Below are 21,036 nucleotides of genomic sequence, written 5' to 3'. Positions count from 1 at the left end.
TGGCACAAAACACAAACATAATCCAACTGCCCAGCAGAGGACCGCTGGGCCCCGGGGCCAAGCGCCTGGAGGTGAGACGCAGCCTGCTTTTCCGGGGGGACCAGGCCCCCCGAGTGCCCGCCTGCACTGGGAGCCCCTGTGGCTCCACGCTGTCCCCAGTGCTGTGTGTAGCCAGTCTTTCTCGTCTGGGTCCTCAGAGCGGGTGCGTGGCGGCCCCTCGCTGTGGCTTCCCCACGCGTTTCCTTGACGTCGCCGACTCCTCTGAGCGCCTTCCGGGCGTTACTGGCTGTCCTGTCCCGAAGTCGCCCTTGGTTGAAGCCTCCTTGTAACTTTTGCCAGTTTTTTAACTGAGATTTTTTAGATGCTGTCACGGATTCTGAATACAGGCCCTTCGCCAGCTGTGTCCCTTGTAAACACTGTCCACAAGTCTGCAGCTTGTCTTTCCGCCTCCCTAGCCACATCTTCCAGGGAAAAGACAGTTTCACTCTCAATCAAGCCCAACGTACAGATTCTCTTCTGGTGTGGCGCCTGCCCACCGTTACACCTGGGTCAGCAACAGGACGGGAGCTGGCTGGGCGAAGGGCGGGCCTGGGTGTGGGGAGGGCCACAGAGACAAGGCTGAGACCACGTGCCACGTGGCCTGCCACTGCCGCATGCACCGCCCAGAGGCTGGGCGGCACCGCACACACCGCACGCCAGGCTCGAGCCAGTGAAATCGGAGGGGAGGGCCAGCGCAGCTCTGCCCATTTAACGTCACCAGCAGGTAAATCGTAACAAGACAATTGCAAGCCGGCGACGGTGTGAACAGGAGAGAAGCCCCCCAGCCACAGTGACGCACAGCTGTGCTGGAGCCCTCAGGACACGGCTTTCTGAGAAACTCCACAGAGGTGGCGGCAGACGGCTCGGGTAACAGGGCGTGTGCAACCGAGAGGAGGACGAGATGAAGGCAATGGAACAGCCTCCAGAACCCACACCGCCAGGGCGCCAAGCCGCACAGACCGGCTGCCGGGGCAGACCTGACGTTGTCTTGCTTCTGAAGATTTCCCACGTGAGCTTCCCGAGGATCGTACTGTGCTCGGCATCTGCACGCGGCTTCGGAAGCACGCGCGGCGCCATCTGTCCCCAGACCCCCGGCGCTCACGACTCGCGGGGAGCTGGCAGACGCTGCGCCCGCAGCAGCACGCCCGCTGCAGACAGTCGTTGGGGGGAAGCAGGCACCGTGGCGGCTGCGGGCATCACCCCCAGGGGGCCTGCGCCTCCACCAACCACCAGCAACGGTCTGCAGTCCTTGCTCCAGACACAAGACCTGGGTCTCGGCCCCCAGAAGCAGCTTCCCTGCTGGCTCGGTCATGGCCTGTGAGGGGCCCCCGCCAGGCCCTATCCTGCCCAAACTATGGCCCCACCCCCTGCTGGGCTGCACTGCCGTCCTGGCAAGGCCCTGGGTCACTGCCAGCTTGGGGCTGGCCCTGTGATGCCCAACGCCAATTTGAGCAGAGGGGCCATTGACCGCCCCACTGCCCTGCTGCCTCTGGCCGAGGTCAGGCCAGCTGTTTCCACCATGGCGCCCTCTGTCCAAGCACATGGGGGACGAGGCACATGGCTTCCACGCACCCATCCCAAATTTACAGGTTTCTACTGTTACGGAACCGTTTGCAGGTTTCTACTAATATTTTGTTGACTCTTCCCTTTAGATCTACTTTTACACGTATTCTCCATGCCCTTATTCTGGTAAACATTTTTCAAAGACGGAAATCAACCACTAACACTCTCTTCCTTGCCTTCTCCAAATCCCGCCTTCTTCCCTGGAGTGAACAGAAGGGCACTGTTCCCCGCCTCCTTTAGGTGGAGCGCACATAGTGTGGGCTGTTTAGAAGACCCTCTCGGCATCCTACTGTGTGCATGGGGCCCATTTTCCCACTTAACAATGCATCTGCGAGCCCATTCCATGTTGCCCAGGGGCAGCTGCCCCCCGTGGGAAGAGCCTCCTGTGACCGACCCCCGTCCCTGTCGATGGCACATAGGAACGACGTTCTGGTACAGGTCCTTGGGCTCACGGGCAAGGCGCCTTCTAGGAGAAGCCTAGAAGCAGGTTTGCTTTCCCTACCTCGGCTTCTGGAACACGTGACTCTGCACGCCCTGACCTAGAAAACAGTCATCTTGCGTGTGCATTTGAGAAGCAGCGAGGTTCGGTGCACAAGGGTTCAGCACCGCCCCCACTGGCGCGGGTCAGGGCTGGCACAGGAACACACTGAGAAACGCACACAGCACAGTCGCATGCTGGGCACAGGCTGGCGTTTTGGACCCGAGGCGGTGCCCGGCCAGAGGCAGACAGTGGCCCAGGGACCCAGAGGACAAGAGAAGCCACACACTCCGGTGCGTCACAGAGGACACCTACCCGGCACCGCACGGAGCAGGCGATGATGCACTTCTGCTCCGGCCCAGTGTTGGAGTCTTTTAAACAACGGAAAGGGTCCAAATGTGGATTCTCGTTCTTTCATCTGGCCCCACACTGACCTGTGTCCTACGCTGGGCACCAAGGTACCGCCCTCACGAATCCTTGATGAGAGCACAGAGAACACACCCTCTCAAGAGGGGACCACCCTGCGCTGGCAGAAGTGCTTCTGAGAGTGAGAAGGGAGACCCCGAGCAGAACACCCCGGCACTGAGAACCTCACTTACTTTTCTATCAAGTCCAGTGTGACTCCGGGCACCAGGCTGACGCACTTCTGCATGCAGAACCTGTGGAGAGAGCGCAGGGAGTCAGCCACGAACACGGGAGGGCCGACGAGAAAGCACCGCAGGCTGCAGCGGCAGTGGGGACGGGCGGCCCGGGTGGAACAGCGGCCCGGCTTTCCTTCATCCGGGCAGCGTCTGCTCTCTGAAGGACAGTGTCTGGGTGCCAGACTGCAGAGCTGTCCACGGAAGGAGAGAGACATGTGCGCAGTGACATGAAATGACCGCCTAGAAGAGGCAGGGGCACCACGGGAAGGGAGCTTCCACCAAATGACGGTGACGGGAAGTTCCTTTTCTGCTTCTGGAGAAAGTACTTGGGGGGAGTGCCCGGCACACAGAAGACACATGCAGGAGACAACAAGGACTGATTCCACCACATGATTTTAATGGTCACAAAATCAGCAGCATCAGAGCCAAGACTTGCTGTCTGAGGGCTGAGCCACCCCACAGAGCTGTGGGGACCGAGCAACCAGCCTGTGGGCTCACACGCTCAGGACCTAGCCCAGCTCAGCCTGCAAAGGCAGCTTTCGTCCCAGCTGTGGCTGCGGCATCCACAGCCCCTCACTCACAGAGCCCAGGAAACAGGGCCGGGCAGTGCCACCAGGAGCTACACCGCGTCCACTCCGCTGTACAATGGCACTGCCAGCAGCGACCCCTGGCAGCGCATGTGCCGGTCTGAGTGGTCCCGGGCAAACGGGTCTCTCAGGGCAGAAGAGGGTCGGAGGAAAGGCGTTTTCCAGTCTTATTCTGAGTCCTCTGCAAACACACTACTTGGTTATCTGTGCTTTTATCAGTACCGTCCTTATTGCCTGGGACTGTAGGTCTCAGGAATGACCGAGATATTCGTATCAGACAGTCCTCTTGCCAATAACAATCAGCTCTGGACAGAATATTAAAGCACCACTTTTGAGCACCAGGCGGGGAGTGGAGGGGCAGGGTCCTGAAAGCAGAGCTCCCGGCGCCCCCCGCAGGCTCTCTTATCTGTTACACAGCTTTTCCGGATTCATCCTTTTACTTAAATTTTTTTTTTCTCTGCCATATAGAACTTAAAGTTTTTCGTTAAATAAAATCTATTACTTCCTGACTTTTTAATTCTCCCAGTTGATAATTTTAGTTCTTTTGTGAGTTTTTTTTTTAGACTTAAATCTTTGGTATATTTGGAATTTATCTTAGTAAGAAGGAGGGATTTAAAATTCCTGAATGGTCAGCCATGTGCCCTAAATCCCAGGTATTAAGTAATTCATTCTTTTCCGAAATGATGAATTCTTACACACACAGATCATTTCTGAAACTACCTGTTGTTCTATCTTAAATGTCTATTCCAACCATACCTTCAAAATGTTTTCATAACCAACAAGGCAAGTTTTCTTTCACACTTTTTTTCTTTTATTTTTCACGGCTATTCTCAAGCACTTATTCCGCTAAGACCTTTAAAACCATAATCTCAGCCCCGGCTGGTGTGGCTCAGTGGACTTCCAACCAAAGGGTCACCGGTTCAATCCCCAGTTAGGGCACATGCCTGGGTTGTGGGTCAGGTCCCCAAGTAGGGGGTGTGCAAGATGGGACCACACACTGATGTTTCTCTCCCTTTCTCTCTCCCTACCCCTCTCTAAAAATGAATAAAATCTTTAAAAATAAAAATAAAATCAGCCCTGGCTGGTGTAGCTCAGTGGATTGAGCACGGGCTGTGAATCAAAGGGTCACTAGTTCGATTCCTAGTCAAAGCACATGCCTGGGTAGCAGGCCAGGTCCCCAGTCAGGGCCACGTGAGAGGCAACCACACGTTGATGTTTCTTTCCCTTTCTCCCTCCCTTCCCTAAAAATAATTTTTTTTTTAAAATTAAAAAAAATCCTGTTCTCAATACTGTGTTAAATTTATGGACGAATTCAGGGAGAATTTCCAGCCCCCTAACTGGACCCTACCGGGTCAGAGCACGGCCAGTCCCTCTGTTCATCAAGCTTCCTTCCCACCAGTCAGTCAAGTTTTAGGGGACCTTCTCTCTTAGCCTGTTGACATTTTTGTCATTGTTCCTGTTGCTCTTGCAAATTTACTCTCCTCCCCAGTATTTCCTTGCTGGCTGTTTTTAATGTAAGAAACAGCATATGAAGAGCACATAAGATGCAGGTGTGATTTTAATAACCTAGTAAACGCGACACCACCGGATTACGATCCAGCACGTGGCAAAGACTAAAGGGCCCGAGGGTGACCCCCCCAGGTCTGCCCCCACCCGCGCGCCGCCGGCAGCCACTCTGACTCCTGGGCACTGACCTGCGTGTACGAGTTACGGTCACTAATCAGCCCTCTGTTGGACCCTTCGCCACTGGGTTTTATTAGCATTTTTGCAGAGCTGAAATTCAGATCATACATAAAAATGTAAATTTGCCTTCTCTTTAGAACATGTACACCTTCCGTTTTGTTTTCTTGTCCAAACATTACACTGAGTACGTTTCAGAGCGGTTGGTTGAACAAATGCACCCTCCCGCAGCCTGAAGCACGTCAAGGAAGTGCACTGCGGAAGCGCAGCCTGTGAGGGTGGCGCCCAACGAGAAAATCTCTTTCATGCAAAGGAAGACTCTTTCGGTCTTACACTGTAAGTTCTTATTAAAACTCATTTTTAATTTTATCAAATAACTGTTCTCCACTTGCCTATTAAGATGATGAATTATATTAATAGGCAGCCTAATAGAAAGCCATCAAAGCAGCTCTGGGATGAATCTCCCCGCCCCAAGTTAACTGTTCTATTACTGCACCGCAGGGCTCCAATCGCTGATGCTCACCGTGAACTTGTCTGCAGTGTGTGTGTGTGTGTGTGTCTCTCTGTGCTCGTGTGTAAGTGCATGTGTCTGTGTGCACACGCATGTGTGCTTCTGTATTTGTGTATGTGTGCACTCTATCCACCAGGGCAAGCTCCAATGTCCAGAGCAAGGGCCGGGCCCACGGCAGGCTGCTGGGCGCTCCTGACCCGGCCACGCGCTCCCAGTGCCCCATCAGGAGAGCACCAAGCCACAGAGAACGAGCTCTCGAGAAGGTCCGATTGTGGGAGACCTGCAGCCACCTCGGGAGCATGACTGAGGTCGTTGCTGGCAAGCAGAACTGAGAGGAGGGGCACCACCCTCGAGGCAGAAAACCCTGGGAAACTGCAGCTCTGCACCCGCTAAAGGCCCGTGTCTGGGTAGTTACGTGACTTCACACTTACAAAATGAGGGGACTGTGCCTGTGAAATCAGAATTACAGAGACTAACAGGAATGAAATGTCTTAGTTTGTAGCTAGTTCTCAAAAATGAAATAAATACTATTTTCCCCCTTACTGAATAGATTTTCTCCCGCTAATTTAAAACAACTTCCAGAACATTCTGCTATGTCCCCTTAGGGGCTGGGAACCTCGAAGGGAATATAGAACGAGATCCCTCACCCTCTGTTGACACCTTTGCGTGGTGGCCGGGTGGCACTGCAGAGCAGAATGACGAGGAGGAGGACGGGGGCCCTAAGGACGTCTCGACCTCGGTCCCGACCAGTCAGTGGGAGAACCTGGGCACTGGAGCAGGGTGTCCAGTGCAGGCCCCGTGTGCCTCGGGTCGAGGGGAGTTGACGGCGCGAGTGGCGCCAACCCAGCCCCAGGAAATGAGACACCGTGGTGTCCCCACGGGGCTCAGAGAAACTGCACATCTCGGCCTTTTCCTGGGGCACCGGGGAAGAAAACCAAAGACATCTTGGTGTCCAGGGCGGCGGGTGGGGTGCAGGTGGGATGACCCGTGGCCTCTTGGCTTGGCCACACTTGTGCCTTAGGTGTGAAACCTGGGCACTCACCCACAATATCCTGTCCCTGAGTGGCTCGGAATGGCAGATGCCTGAGGACGCTGCGGGCCGTGGGGACAGTGCTCTCGGAGCTGCGCACTCCAGAGTGTGGTTGCTGTCAACCGTCTTCCTGTGGTCCCCGAGTCCCCCGTCCTCTTTCCCGTATCCTTCTACTTGGTGGGGGAGGGGGTGCAAATGGAAAGGACAGCAAGGGGCACAGCTGACCAGGGAGTCCGGCTGACTGCCGACAGCATGGTTTTGAGGCGCCTGGTGTAAACAGAGTTTTTCAATAAATACGACAGCACTCGGGACGTGTTCTCTCTCCCTTGTGATTTTCTCATCCCCCTTTCATTCTCTCCAGCTTCCTTTGTCGGAGGAAGGCGGAACGTGATATGTCCAACACACGAAGTGCGGGTCACTGGACCGCCCACGTGACTGGTCGGGGAGGGTGCTGCCCCAGCCGCCTCACCTTCCTGTGGGAGGCCCCGCCCCCTCCGCACTGCACCTGCGGTGTGCGGCAGGGTGGGTCCCAGGTGACAAGGGACAGAGGGGGCTCTGCGCACGGTGCAGACACGTGTCCTCCTGTGGAAACGGCCTGTGATGAACATACCGTGAATTTCAACAAAGATATAAACGATGTGCGCCCATTCATCTGCTAGTAAAGTCAGGCATCCGAGCCAAGAACACCGAGGTGCCACGGCGGAGGGCACTGGCGGACTGGACCCCGCAAATGCCCGCCCACCCCTGCGGCAGCACCACCAACCTCTCCGTGGCTGGGGAAGATCAACTCTGCAGCCTCGACCGTCAACTTCTCCTGAAGCTTCCACAGGTATGAAGGTTGTGCGTCAGTCCCAGAGTCCCCTGGCCCAGAATAGCGCGCCCCAGGGACCCTCGCAGGGTCCCGACAACTCTCTGTGCCCCGAACCCGGGGCTGCCCCTCCTGTCTGGCCCGCCCTGGCTTGTCGCTCCAGCTGTGGGCCTAGAACCCCTCGGCCACTGCCGCCTCACACAGACCCACAACCTGCCCCTCAGCCATGTAGCAGCCTGAACTCCTGGGCTTTGCGAGTTGCGGTGCTTATACTTTTTCTCCAGTGTCTTGGGCCTGCCAGGGCCTCGCACTGCCAGAGGTCATGGGGAGGGACCCATGCCAACCTCGAAGTTGGCCTGCCTCCCTGGGCCACCCCGTGGCCTCCTACAGTGCCTCTGGCTTCGAGGTGCGCCTGCTTCTTCCAGGAGTTAAGGTCCTGACATTGGCCGGAGATCTGGGGTCTGACGCACCCTCCTGCCTTCCTGCCTTTGATCACCTCCTACCTCCACCTTTCTCTCTGCAAGACACCTGCCTTCTAGGCTACTGACCTGAGCCTGTTGAAGATGAAAACACATAAGGAGTGACCCACTGGAGCCCGCAGCCCCTCTCTTCCCTCTGTCATACAACCTTGCAGAGCGCCAGCCCTTACCCTGACCCAGCCCCCTCCAAGGGGCTGGAAGGACCAGTGAGCTGCCAAGGGACCAGTGAGTGCCTCACTGCCCTTGAGGGGCCCTTCGTTACCCTTTCCCAGGGGACCTTCCATCTGCCCCGGGCTCTGTGACTGCCTCCCAGTGCCCTCTCCCTAACGGGCTCCCCTCCTCCGATGCAGACCTGCCTGTTCCCAGGGACAAGTTCTTGGCCCTCCCTGCGACTGACATTCTCTCTGTGAGAAATCTCACCACATCAAAACCATGGCAACAAGCCCACTGACATGACTCCGCTTGCTTCCAGCCCTCCGCTGTGAGGCGCCTTCTTCTCAGCATCTACACCTGTGTGAGCCCCTCACACCTGCAACAAAATGACAACCACAGCAACAGAAACTCCCCCGCCGCCGGCGAAGCACCCCGCATCTGAGCCCATGTCAGCCCCATCCTTCCTCCCCAGCGCACCCAGCCCACTTTCCTAAGGGAGAACGCGCACACCGAAGCCTCCCGGCACTTGATCAGCCTCCCGTGTCCTCTGCCTGGAGGCCACCGCTCCACCCAGCACTGGGCTTCGCTGATACCCAGCGGGAGGCCACATGAGACCGGGCAGTCCCCAGCTCTCCCCTCAGACACACACTGGAGGGGAGACAGTGCAAGCCAGCTCTGAGTTACTCCAAGATCAATAATCCCCAGCACAAACCAAAACTACCCAGGACCTAGGTGCCTGCAACTCGGGCAGATGGATCAATACTCAGACAGTAGCTCTGCAAATATCATCCTCAGCTTTTTTCATGACGATTAAACAAGCCTAGGGCAGGGCCAGCTGCTACGTTAGAGAAGTAGAGGGAGACACGAGTCCTAGCACAGAGACGTTTTGCAAAGGGCTACCCGCCTGGCCTACTGGCCGTTAAGGTCGGAAACTGCAGCGGGGGCTTCTGAGCAGTGCGTGCTCGTCCTCGTGCGCGCACGTCCCCGTGCGCACGCGCCCCTCTCCCCTCACAGCAGCGGACGGCGGGTGGCCGCCGGGTGCAGACCAGCACGGTCAGAACGGCACTTGCTGCTGTCGGAGTGCCTGCGCAACCCACTCCCTCTTCCCGATGTCCGTGTGGGGAGCACCGTGGGGAGCACCGGGTACATTCACCCCCAAGAACTTCGCAACGTTAACTCCAGCCGCACTCCCACTGTGTTACACAGAAACACAACTGACTTGCTGCATCGATCGCGCGCCCGGGGACCCGCTAAAGGGCATTACTGGTCCCAGTGACGATTGGGGGACATCTCGCGGTTTTTCACGGCGATCGTTGCTCTGTGGGTGGCGGCTCCGCTCTCTGCGGACCTGGACGCCCTCGCGCTACTCGGCGGCCCCAGGACGCACAGGGACACTGACAGGAGCCACGCGCGCACGGGGCAGCCAGGCAGTGTGCGCGGCCTTCTGGGCGTGTGCCTGGCCTCCACGGGTCTGAGGACCGTGTCCGCTGCAAGTGTTCTCGGCCACTCCCTCATTTGCCGCGTGAATCGGTCCCGGAGGGTGCGGCCCCCCTGTCGGTGCTGCCTCGCGAGTATGGATGAGCCCAGATGCCGGAGAGTGCCTCCTCTCCTCAGCCCACACAGCGAACCCTGCGTGCTGACGTCCTTGAGGGCGTGGCCCTGTGGGCGTGGCCTGGGTGAGCGCACGTGACCGGAACAACTTCCCCACCCTCCATGGCATCGGCACACGTGGTGGCGGCCTTTGCTCTCGGTGTTCCGAGGCCGGCTGACGTGGTTCTCGCCCTTGCCGTTCCTCTCCTTGCAGTGTCGGGCGGACTCTAGGCCTCAGGTGAGGGACGCGCGGGAGCCGCCGGCCTGCCTTCTTGGGGGCGGGCCTGAGGACTGGCGCCTGGGCCTGGGCACAGAGTACGCTGCCGGCCCTGTGCAGGGGTGGGGGTGGGGGGCGCTGCCGGCCAACACTACGACCGCGTCTCCGGCTCTCGCGTGCCCAGCGCGTGACTCTCACGGTGTTCGTCCACGGACCTGAGAGGGGTTGTGGGCAGCCAGGGCTTGCCGCTGAAGGGCCCCTGCGGCAGCCCCACTGCCCGTGGGCTCCGTGGCAACGCCCTGTGGCACTTTGGTCACGGGTGACTCGTGTCTCCCTCTGTCGGGACCGTTCTGGCTAGAGTTGAAATAGCTGTGGTGAGCTTTGCAAAAATGGTCCTTGGGTCCAGTTCCACTTCCATTTCGTTTACTTTGCTCCTCCCGATTACGGCCTTTCTTCTACTCAGCGTGTAGCGCTGCTTTGTCCCCGGGCTGACAGAGCGAGTCCACGTGTTTCGGGCCTAACGACACCCGTGCCCACCCTGGAGCCGCCGGGCCACTTCCCGCGGGTGCACTGGGCCCAGGCTCGTGCCTCAGAGTGCGCCTGCGCGGAGGCAGGACGTGCTGCCCCGCCCACGGGGCGCTGCTGAGGGTGCGGGTGACTCACGCTGCGCACTGCGCCGGACACATTACCGGTCATTGTCTTGCCTCACCGACGGCCAGGATGCCTCACGCCGCGGAGAGTACCTCTACCTCCCTCCCAGTCTCTGGGGACGGCATCTCCGGCGTCTTGGCGGCTCATGTTCGCGGAGAGGCTTGGCGTCGCCGGGCTACGGCATTCGGATGACCTCCACACAGATGGACACATGGACCTCAGCTCGCCACGCAGCTCCACCCGAGGGGAGGCAACGGTGGAGGACGAAGAGGAGGACCAACCAGCGAGAGCACTGCCGCCAGGACAGCCAGGCCTGCTGCTGGGCTCAGGCCCACGGACACGCCTTCACTGCCCAGCGTGGTCTCCTGTGTCCACGGCACCCACGTGCTCCAAACAGAGCGTGTCCGGGGTTTGCAGGTGTGGCGCCCCATACCCTTGCGTGCGAGGGAGCTAATTAATCCTACTATTAACTTCTACTCTGTTCTGCCCGCTTTTGACCTGCCTGGTGTCTCAGTACGTTTTCCTTTTTTTTATCTACTTGGCATCCTTTTGATCTGATGGTTTTTTTACGATGATACAATGTTTCCTTGTGTCCCCGTCAATGTTTTCCTCTCAGGTTCTGCTTCCACTCATTAAAGTGCTCCAGCTCTGCTTTTGTCTGTCTTCTCTTCTTTCAGCCTCTCGGCCACTCAGCTTGAGTCGGCGTCCTGGGTGCGAGGCGGCTGCGTGACGGCAGTTTCAGGACACAAGAGCTGCAGTCCTTAGGCAGCTTGGACTCGTTTGCAGCTTCAGAACCGCTTTTATTTCCAGACTCACCTCAGCCACTGCTTTCCCTTTTCGGTCTGCCATGCTTCCTTCTTTTGCTTTCTTTGGGAGAGAAGTAGTGTCTTCTGGTGTGAAAATGATGCATTCTATTCTCATTCCCTCAGTGGTTATCTCTTAACATACGGAGACCCGTATTTATTTTTCATGATGCAGATCTTAAATATCTTAGGTAGTCACACCCTAACTCTGTCTCTGGTGAGAGCCCTTGTGCCCACTCGGTTCTGTCCTTCCACAGCGTCTCCGTGTCCCGAGGACCATTTCTTTCACCAGTGCTCGTCTCCATGCTCCACACCCCCAGCTGCGAGGCCCCTACCTGCCCATGTCCTCCCCCCTTCCTGCCGTCCCCTTACCTCCCCGAGTGCGTGCGTGCTGTCCTCAGCTGGGACTCCTTGCCCTGGGCAGTGCTGCTGCCGATCCCTGAGGGGCCCCCTCTTTCTCCCCCATCCTCCTGCCTGAGCTGTGCCTGCCTGAGCAGTGGGGGGACGGGCCACACGCACAACCAGAAAGCCCCCCTCAGCCAACTCCAGCCCCCAGTCCTCCTCTGCCCCCATCTCCCCTCTTCCCCCTCTTCCCTAATGGCCTCGGCCAACCCCAGGGGTTCCACACCATTTCCAACTTCGTGCTGACGGGACTCACCGTAAGCCCCATCAATCTTACGCTCTCCTGTGGCACCTGAGGACTGGGTGGGGCGGGGGCGTCAGCAGCCCATGCCACTCTGTCTGCGTCAACTCTCTTCCTCAGTAGCATAAATCAGGTGTTTGCAAGTCCACTTTTTCAAAGGAGCTCTATTACAAAACATCGTGATATTCATCTTAATTGAGTGCACGTCAGGAGACTAGAACAGTGAGAGCACATCGTCTACTTTGGGGAGAAAAGTACTGTTTCAAGGTGGGAGCGTGACAGGCTACATAAGCAGACAGACTCTGAAACTAGCCTGGAGGTACCCTGGGATCTACACAGAAGGGCCGGACCACAGCGAAGGCCACAATGACGGCCTCCAGAGAAGAAAACCGTTTAAATTCCGCACTAAACCTCCCTCTGCTAAGGCCTGAGACAGACTGAGATGTGGCGGCAGAGCAAGGAGCAGGACACCTTCAGCCTCCAGCACCGCTGCCCTGGGTCCATCTCCGAGAGGACCCTGGACTCCGTCTTCAGACGCAACAAGTAAGAGGCAGAACAAGTTCACAACAGAGCGCTGAACGAGTGGGCAGAAAGTCTGCCCTCTAGTAAGGACGTGTTTTAGAAAACTCGAGAGGGAACAGATGATGAAGCCCATTGTCGAAAACCAGCATTTATGTTCCCAGGTAATTCTGACTGATCCTCGGCTGGGTGTTGAAGACAAAGCACAAAGCGAACATCGCGGTTAGGGTCTGAACCGAGCCGGCACAGCGTTCCGTGCCGCCAGGCCCACCGCATCCCTGCACCGCAGGGTCTGCTGCCGCCTCCCGTGGGCCAGCCGGACACGACATCCTGAGCTGACGAGCACAGATCAGTGCTGCATCGTTAACATTTAAACCCTCAAAATTCCGATACTTAACTAAAAGGCCACAAGTTTCCTGACCTCTGTTCAGTCCTAAATAACGCCATCACCGTCACTGACTGACGATACATGAGAGCGTCCGCCTCATTTCACAGCAGCTCCCAAGCACAGGAGGCTCTGGAGCCACTTCCAGTCTCTCACAAACGTCCCGTGATCACCCTGCCACTCGGTCAAAGGCAGAGAGAGTCCCGGGGCCCACACCTGCCCCGCAGTTCCTCCTGGGCTGCGGGGGAGGGGCCGCCAGGAGGCCGTCCAGGCAGCGGGCGCCCGGTGCCCACGCCTCACCTGGGCCCGGCCCCCCAGCAGCTGGGTGACAGCTGCTGCCCGGGGGCTCTGCGGCGAGCCACCAACCGGACAAGGAGGTGTCAGGAGACTGGCAGGGCGGTGTGCGGGAGGACGTGGGATCGGGCAGGACACACATGCGTCCCACCGTGAGCCCTGCTGGGGACGCAGGGTCTGATGTGTAGGTTCCACTGTGTTTGAGTGCTCCCTGCACCTCCTCAGTCACACTCACAGATGGAACTGCCAGAAAGGACGATGGCAGAAGAAAAAATCATGATCTTTTTTAAAGTTCTTACCATAACTGGGAGGTTATACTTCAGCTTAAGGAGTTAAATGACTTCTCTGTTCATGGCAGCCTTTTCCCAGAAGGACATCCACTTGCCAGTGTGCCCATCCTAGTGCCGTCTGACACCCCCCAGTGAACACAAGCAGCTCGCACGTGCAGCTGCCCCAGGACGGAGGGGCCCGGCAATCTCTGCTCCAGCCCAGTGTCACATCTGAGACCAGCACTAACACTGGGGCCCAGGCCTCGGACCCGTGTGATTCGGGCCCTGGGGGTGCGCCCTGGGAAGGGGGCCACTCACCAGCGCAGGGCGATCTTGATGGGGGTGGTGAGGCAGGATGTGAACAGGTCAGCCGGGAGGTCAGGGATCATGGGCAGGAGCTCAGTGGCCTCACATGCTGCCAGCTGGATGCAGTTCTTCATCGACGGGGGCAGTGGCATCTGGGCCAGCGGGTGGCTGGGGTTGATGGCGGCAACCTGTGGAGAGCGTTAGAAACGGGGACGTGGCTGCCGTGCCCTGCAGAGAGCAGGCTGGGAACAGAACGCTGTCGGGGGGAGAAAACGGCAGGCCGTGGCCATTTTCTTGCATTTAATCATTTGTGCCCTCTATTTGTTAGACACTGGTGTAAACAGGTGACTTTTTTTTGTCGGTTTTCCTGTGACCGTCTACTCAATAAAAGTGTTAAAATGTAAGCATTTTTTAAAAGAACAAGCCTAAGAGGCCACAGAGGATGGCAGATAATAAAGTGACTAACACGCGTGTGAAGATACGAGCTGGGAGCCAGTTCTAATTTCCGCTGTTTATGCCAGGCGACGAGTGAACAACAGCCAGCAGCAGTAGGTGCCATGGAGAAACCAGGCTGATCTGCACTGCGATGGACGGAGACGTGGCCGCAGCTGATTCCAAGCCAGGTGGGGACTCGCGGGCCCCACCCACCTGCCACCTCAGATAATGGATTTTCGTTTCTCCTCCTCTATCGGGACCTAGTAGTCAGCTAAACATTTTTCCCTCAAAAAGATGCATGGAAATCTTCTTTGTTGCACTCAGTGAAATGAACAGATTTTTGGCTGACGAATCCTTGGCAGCACAGAAAGGACACGTGGCCTTCGCAGAGTCGAGTCACAGTGCACGAGGGACACAGACGCGTTCACCTCTGGTGGGGGGGGGGCTGTGGATGCCGTGGGGACTGTGCTCCAGGTACCAGGCGGACACACTTCTCCCCCGAACCGCCCAGAAACTTACAAATCAGGTTTAGGTAGGGTTCTTTGGCACTTTTATTACATGTTATAAATGTAAAAAATTCCTTTGCGATATTTATTTCTCGATGTGAGGAAAGGCAGGCTGCCTCCCGGTGCCATGTGGTCTCAGTGCCCCGTTCCAGGGGCAGGCGGGGGCACTCAGGTCCATTTTCAGGAGTAAAAGGCGTTATGTTTCTCGGTCTTACGCCACGTTCTGTATGAGGACTTAAGCACGGCCCGCAGTGACGCGTGCGGTGCCGTTTCTGCTCCTGACTGAGAAGTTCCTGCCCTGCAGCCCTGGGGCCGTGCAGCGTTTATTCCCAGGCTCTCGTGCAGCAGCGGGATGGGGGCTCCTAACTCAGACCGCCTCTTCAGCTTCTCGAGAATGCACCGTGTAACTCAACGGCGAATGTTAAACTGCCCGCTGGGCTGCGTCCCGTGGTCCGTGTGTGCAGCTCTCGGCTCTGCACAGACACCACGGTGGCAACTGTGCGGCCAGTTTTCTCTATTAGCTGGACGGCTTCTGTTTTGTTTAGGTTTTTTGTTTTTGTTTGGAAACAGAAAGGAAAATTGAGGTACTAACAAAAACACAAGCAAGATGTAGGTCCATTTCTCCTCAAATGAATGATTCTGGCTCATTTTCACACATCTCTGGCCAGTAGAACACAAATCAACTGTTAGTGTTATCAGCTCATACTCAGGTTAGTGACTCTGAGTAACACGAGATGTAAAAAGAGGTCCATCCACCAGCCCACGTGTCCCCCACGTTCTCACCGCTGAGTGGCGGACCGCCCAGAGCAGACCTCGCTCAAGAAGGGCAGGGAGTGTGGAGGCCAGCACCCCCCACCTGCCACCACGCCCCTCCCGACCCGAGGACGCAGCTCTGGGCGCCCAGAGCCTCACCTCCAGCTCCTGCTCCCTCTGCAGGGCGAACTGCCTGAAGGACTTGACGACGAGGCCGGCGTTGGAGCAGTCATAGACGAAGATGGACGGGCTGCCCATCCACGTCTGCAGGTCGTAGATGGACAGGGGGATGTACTGCGTGTAGTTCTGCAAGAAAACAGGATGTGTGTGGCTCACACCCAAGGCTCGTGTCAGAGGGGGTACCGCATGCAGGCCAAGCCGCAGGACAGGTGCCAAGCTGTTGCTGGCAGCAAGGGCCAGGGGCTGTCACAGGTGGACCCGGTCCCATGCTGCTCTGTTGTGTCACCAGGTCCACACTTGCCCAGGGCTCAGCTGTGCTCACTCCATCTGTGGTGTCCCCTCCCTGTGTCCCACCACTGGGCCCTCAGTGTCACCCTGTTCCTGCCTGCTCCCTTTGGTGGCTGAGCTGCCACCAGAGCTCAGCTGTCCCTCACTGACTGAGGGACACGCTTCCCACACCATTTTGCCACTCGGTGTGGCTGGAACTGCTCTGTGCTTATCCCTTCTTACTATGATGGGGATGCACAAGACCCTCACCCTTGCTTGTCCCCGCTGTCCCTGTCACTCTGGAGACAGCCGGAGCACGTGCCCTCAAGGTAAGGAGACATCCCCAGGTGAGGGGCACAGCGGGCTGGGCCCTGTCCTCCTTCCAACCACAGGCAGTAACACAGCTGCAGGAAGCATCTTTCTGGATGTGCCACACCGTTCCGCACACTCCAGGGGGCCGGGGCGCATGGGGAGGAGTGCCCCTCCTCTCCTGGAGACGCAGGGCAACCACCCACCCGGCGGGGCATCCCTAGGCTACTCTGCCTAGCACCGGCCCGGCAGTGAGTCTGGCAGAGGCTGATCCTATACACCTGTGGCGAAGGGGACTGTGTTTGGGCAGCTGAGGCTCACACGGCCTCTCGTGCTGCCAGCAGGGCTGTCCGTGAGGCAGTGGTGAGGAGGGACCAGGACAGAAGGCCGACAGGCCTGGGGACGTGTGTTGTCAAGGCAGCGGGCAGCAAAGCAAAGTGCCAGCTGCGAGGCACGTCCCAGCACGGTGGGGCCGTGCTCTGGGGTCCTGCGGCCTGCTGGGCATCGTGTACCGTGCAGAACACGGGGCACGAGGTCTGGCTAAGCTCTCACGGGAGGATTCGGGAGGCATCAGTTCCCCCTAGTGAGCCAGGGAGTCAGTGCGGACGTAACGCTGGGGCAGGCAGAAGTGCAGGGGAAGAGCAGAGGGCGGCTTTCCACCGAAGAACAGTGAGCAAGGGCTTGCAGTGCCTGATGTTAACCGCACTTGGCGGAGTTGGGGAAGCCGGACAGAGCCGCGGAAGAGAAAGCAGGCCCTCGCGGAGCTGCGAGGAGCCGTGTGGAGGCTGCGTTTCAGCTCAGTGAGGAGGACGGACCGCTCCGTGAGGGGCTCGATATCTCCCCAGGCCTGCCCCTTTGTCTCCTTGTCCCCAGGAAGGGACACGGTCACAGCAGACCACCTCTGACCGTGCAGAAGACAGGTGCAGAGGGACAGCGGAGCTGGGCCCCACACCACGGTAACGCCACTGCAGCCCAGACGGCCACCCAGACTGTCACGGCCTGTCCTGGATTCCGACACATCCAGCAGGAGCGGGTCCTCAGCAGAGGAGGAGCCATGCGTCCCGACCGGAGAGCCCTGGGCAGCTGCAGAAAGACCGCTCATTTACCTGCGGTGGCGTGGAGGAAAGATGTCAGAGGCTCGGGGTGACTTAAAAGTGCACGTCACAGAGCTCTGCCCACCACAGGACCCCGCTTTGTGGGGACACAGCGAGCGCGTGTGCAGGGAGGCCACAGGCCATGCGTGCTGAGCTGCTGGGCCGGGGCTCCAGCCGGGGAGGCCAAGGCGTGTGTGTGTGTGTGTGTGGGGAGGGGCACAACTATTTCTTGTAGAAACTTCTATAAATTACTTTTATTTTTTAAAAAACGTACACCCACTATTACAAGGAGGGCAGAAAGGTAAGCTCCAAGGTTGACGGTGTCTCTCTGTCCTCTTGGTGTTTCATGAGGGTCACGGAGTGCGTGTCGCCTGCACAGTGAACACCCCTCAGCGTACACCCCACTGGGTGCAGCAGGACAGGCATGACCACTGCCACAGCCCAGTGGAAACAGCCCTGCTCCGGCCCCCGAGGGAGCCTCCCCTTCACAGCGACCTGTGGCTCCCGCTGGGGGGGGGGGGAGGGGACAAGGACCGATAAACCCTTCGTCTGGGCAGGGACACCTGCCCTTGGAAGAGAAGGGCTGCAGCAGCCTGGGGTTTGCTTCACGTGTGCGTGTGGCCACTGAGTGGTGTTCTTTACACCCCACACGTTCTCAGCTCTGCAAGCGCCATCCACATGCGGCTGGCGAAGTGCTGAGCATGTTCGAGCCGCCGAGGCACCCGTGTGACCGTGGGGACGAGGCGGCTGCCGTCAGCTTCGCTGCCTTCTAGGGACAGGCCCCCTGGGCCGCCAAGAAGCAAGAAATGAAATGTATTTTAACATGTCACGTTCTGAGAGCTTGTCTTTTGAGCCGAAACGCAATTTTTTTATTTTCTCCAAAATCGAATGTTATATTTCAAGTTTCTGAGGCACAAACTGAATTAATGGTGACTCACCAAAGCAACAAAGCCCTGACCCAGGGGCAGACCCCACCTCTGAGCACAGCCGGCTGCTGAGGCCAGAGCCCCCCTTTCTCATGCCCACCTGGCAGCACACGGGCAGCCCTCTTTCTGGTTGTCCCTTGGCCTCTTGGCTTCTGGCTGGAGGGTCCCGAGACCCTCCCCATGGAGAGGGCACAACTGCTGAGATGCACATGCCCTGTGGCTACTCCGCCCGCCATGGTGGGGGTCACCTGATGCGAAGCGATGGGCGCAGCACTGTCCCGGGGCTGCATGACCTTTGAATGCACCCATGACCTTGACTGCTACCCACCAGGAACCCTTCTCGTCCCGCCCAGCTGTGACCTTCAGGAAGATCTCTGGACTGTCCCAAATGTGACCTGAGGGACATCTCCCCCAGTGGGGACTTTGGCCTCAGAGTAGGGAGAATTTCACTTAAAACAATAGCTGTGTACGTGAGGCTTAGTGAGGCCACCACCGCCTGGCAGCCTGTCCCTCAGGAAACAGCATCAGCCATCGAACTGCCTGAGGACAAGGACCTCTGGGAGCTGACCCGGTGAAGACAGGAGCAGGCAGCCCCCAGCCTGCAGGCCCCAGCTCAGGAGGGGCCTGGGCAGTGGGTCCACCTTTGGGCCGGAACGACAGCCCACAGGCACGCTGAGTTGGCACCCTGGGTGCTGCGGGGGCCTGCAGAGGCAGCAGCAGGGACAGATACCCAGAGTGACTGTCACTCTCCGGCCCTGGAGACGCCGTCCAGGCTGAGCCACCCACAGCAGCAGCGGAACCCAGAGCCCCTGTGCGTGCCTCAGCTGCCTGGTCCCCAGAGCCAGCAGGCAGCAAGCTGGGGTCTCCCCCACACGCCACGGGCACAGAGAGTCCTAACCAGAGCTGCTTTTCTCAGGGAAAAACATAGTCAAGGCCATGTTTTCACTGCGAACAAGGAAACAGAAATAGGTTTTAGAGAATTTATTCATCACAATGCACTGTCTGTCAGGGCATATTAAATAGCAGACTGTGGTCACGCTGAGCTCACCGCAGAGGCAGCCAGGTGCCAGGGTGAGCTGGGAGGAGGGCATTTGGGACCCAGCATCCACCTCAAAAGCAGCAATGCCCCACTTGTGAGAAGATGCCGAGTGGCCTTCCACCAGTCACCTCCCACCGTGACCGGTGGTCTGAGTCCTGTGGAAATGGCACCCTGCTGGGCCCTCCCACATCCCCGCCAGGACGCTGCTTCCTGACCTCAGACCGGAGCTTGGGGGGCACACCTGCACACGCGAGCGCTTGCGGCTGTTGTCGAGGAGTTTGGAGGGCGGGGCGAGGGGGAGGCCCCTCCTCCTCCTGAAGGTGCTCTGAACGCAGGGCTGCAGCAGCAGGAGGTGCTGGCCCAGGAGCGTGGGCCGTCTGGGGGGCGGTGCTCGAGAGCTGCGTTAGGCCGCCACCAAGGATGCAGCAGGGTCAGAGGATGCTGTGAGTTCTATGCAGACGTGACCTTTCTCCCTGTAGGCGTCAGGACTGCACTTGTGTGTGGTGCTGACGGAGGCATGTTGGGGGCTCCTGACGGCCTCTTCGGAGGAGTCAAGTTTCAACGAATATTTCCTTGATGCTGACAGATGAGATCTCAGACCATCTTAACCGACTCCTCAGACGGTCCGTGTTTGGAAACCAGATCTGCCAGAGAGGCCCAGGCACGCTCCCACGCAGGTCTTCTGTGGCTGGGGAAGGGTGACAGTGTGCACTTCCCACAGGTCCCACGAAACCACCACTGCTGTGCGAGGCCCGTGTCCTGAGCGCCCCACCGCAGGTGCTGCAGGAGTGCAGTGCCCCAGGGCTCGCCCCAGCCTGGTGCCACCTGCCCGTCTTTGTGTGAGGAGGAACAGGTGTTTCCTTCTCTCTGTGACGTCAGTCTCAGGCAGTCCGGCACATGAAGGCCAGCGGTGGGCACAGGAGGAAGCACCCAGGGGTGGGCGGAGACTCTGCACCGTGGCAGATGAGTGGGAACCAGCAGATGGACAAGGGGAGGCCTGACAGCATGGGGTTCTGGGGGCAAGAAGTGGTCCCCAGGCCCCGGTGAGATGATGGGTAGCCAGTGATGTGGGCCGGGGTGCTCTGTCATTCTACAGTTACTGGGATGAAAACGCCACAGCAGGTGAGCAGCGTGTGTAACCTGAACAGCTCACAAGACCGTGGGTGCCCAGGGCTCCTGAACACGGCCCTGATGGACAGGGGGCAGGCTGATGCTGGTGTGGCTGTGTCGGAGGGGAGATGGGAGGTGGTGGTGTCTCTCACCTATGACCACCGCCCTTTGCTCCCAAGTACCCAGAGACCAGGTTTGCTGGAAGAGCACCCCCCACCCCTGCTGTGGCTGCACCCCTGCTCACCCTCGGTCCACCCTGGGCGGCGACCCCAGGGGCACCCTGAGTGTTCTCATCTGTGGCAGGTGGGCAGCTGGGTGTCTGCACCTCTGCAGCCCCAGGGAGCCTGGCATTTATTCCAAGGGACACTCATAAGTATACTGGAAATGCACCAGGGGATCGCACTAACCCGCTGGAAAAGCAAACAACTGGCTTGACTTTGCTTGTTTACGAGCTTAAGAAGGAAGGAAATCTGCTGCCCGAAGGTGCCTGCCAACCTTCGGGAGGAGCAGGCCCCACCCTGGCCTCCCTCCCTCCACATCTTGGTCTCGGGAGCTGGGTGCACGCGCTCCGCTCCTGCCTGCGCTTCCTGCGCCGCTCTCCCGGAACCCACTCACTTCCTCCGTTTCATGTGTAAGATGAGACGCTTAGCAAGGCTTTAACATGTTTTCCAACCTTTATTGTAAAGTCCATTGACTTGTCCCAAACCAGACAGGTAAGTGTAAAGGCCTTCCCTTCCCCCAGGCGGCTCTTCCACGGTCTCCCTAGCGGAG

General features: G+C 58.3%; 1 protein-coding gene across 3 annotated transcripts in view; it reads right to left on the bottom strand.

Moving 5' to 3' along the window:
• Positions 1 to 21,036, bottom strand: part of RPTOR (regulatory associated protein of MTOR complex 1) — a 136,580-nt gene that overhangs the window by 51,162 nt on the left and 64,382 nt on the right. For 2 of the 3 annotated variants that reach the window (XM_037157754.2, XM_053659820.1), the window contains 3 exons: positions 15,500 to 15,646; positions 13,659 to 13,834; positions 2,680 to 2,739 (listed from right to left, as the gene is read on the bottom strand). In XM_037157754.2, coding sequence (XP_037013649.1) covers positions 2,680 to 2,739; positions 13,659 to 13,834; positions 15,500 to 15,646 — 383 coding nt within the window. The remainder of the gene's footprint in view (positions 1 to 2,679; positions 2,740 to 13,658; positions 13,835 to 15,499; positions 15,647 to 21,036) is intronic. The other variant, XM_053659819.1, reaches the window with a different exon arrangement.

This window comes from Artibeus jamaicensis, unplaced genomic scaffold (genome assembly GCF_021234435.1).
Source record: "Artibeus jamaicensis isolate MK-2021 breed Jamaican fruit bat unplaced genomic scaffold, CSHL_Jam_final contig_2259, whole genome shotgun sequence".
NCBI classification, from domain to species: Eukaryota; Metazoa; Chordata; class Mammalia; order Chiroptera; family Phyllostomidae; genus Artibeus; species Artibeus jamaicensis.
This window is presented reverse-complemented; position numbering and strand designations above follow the sequence as displayed.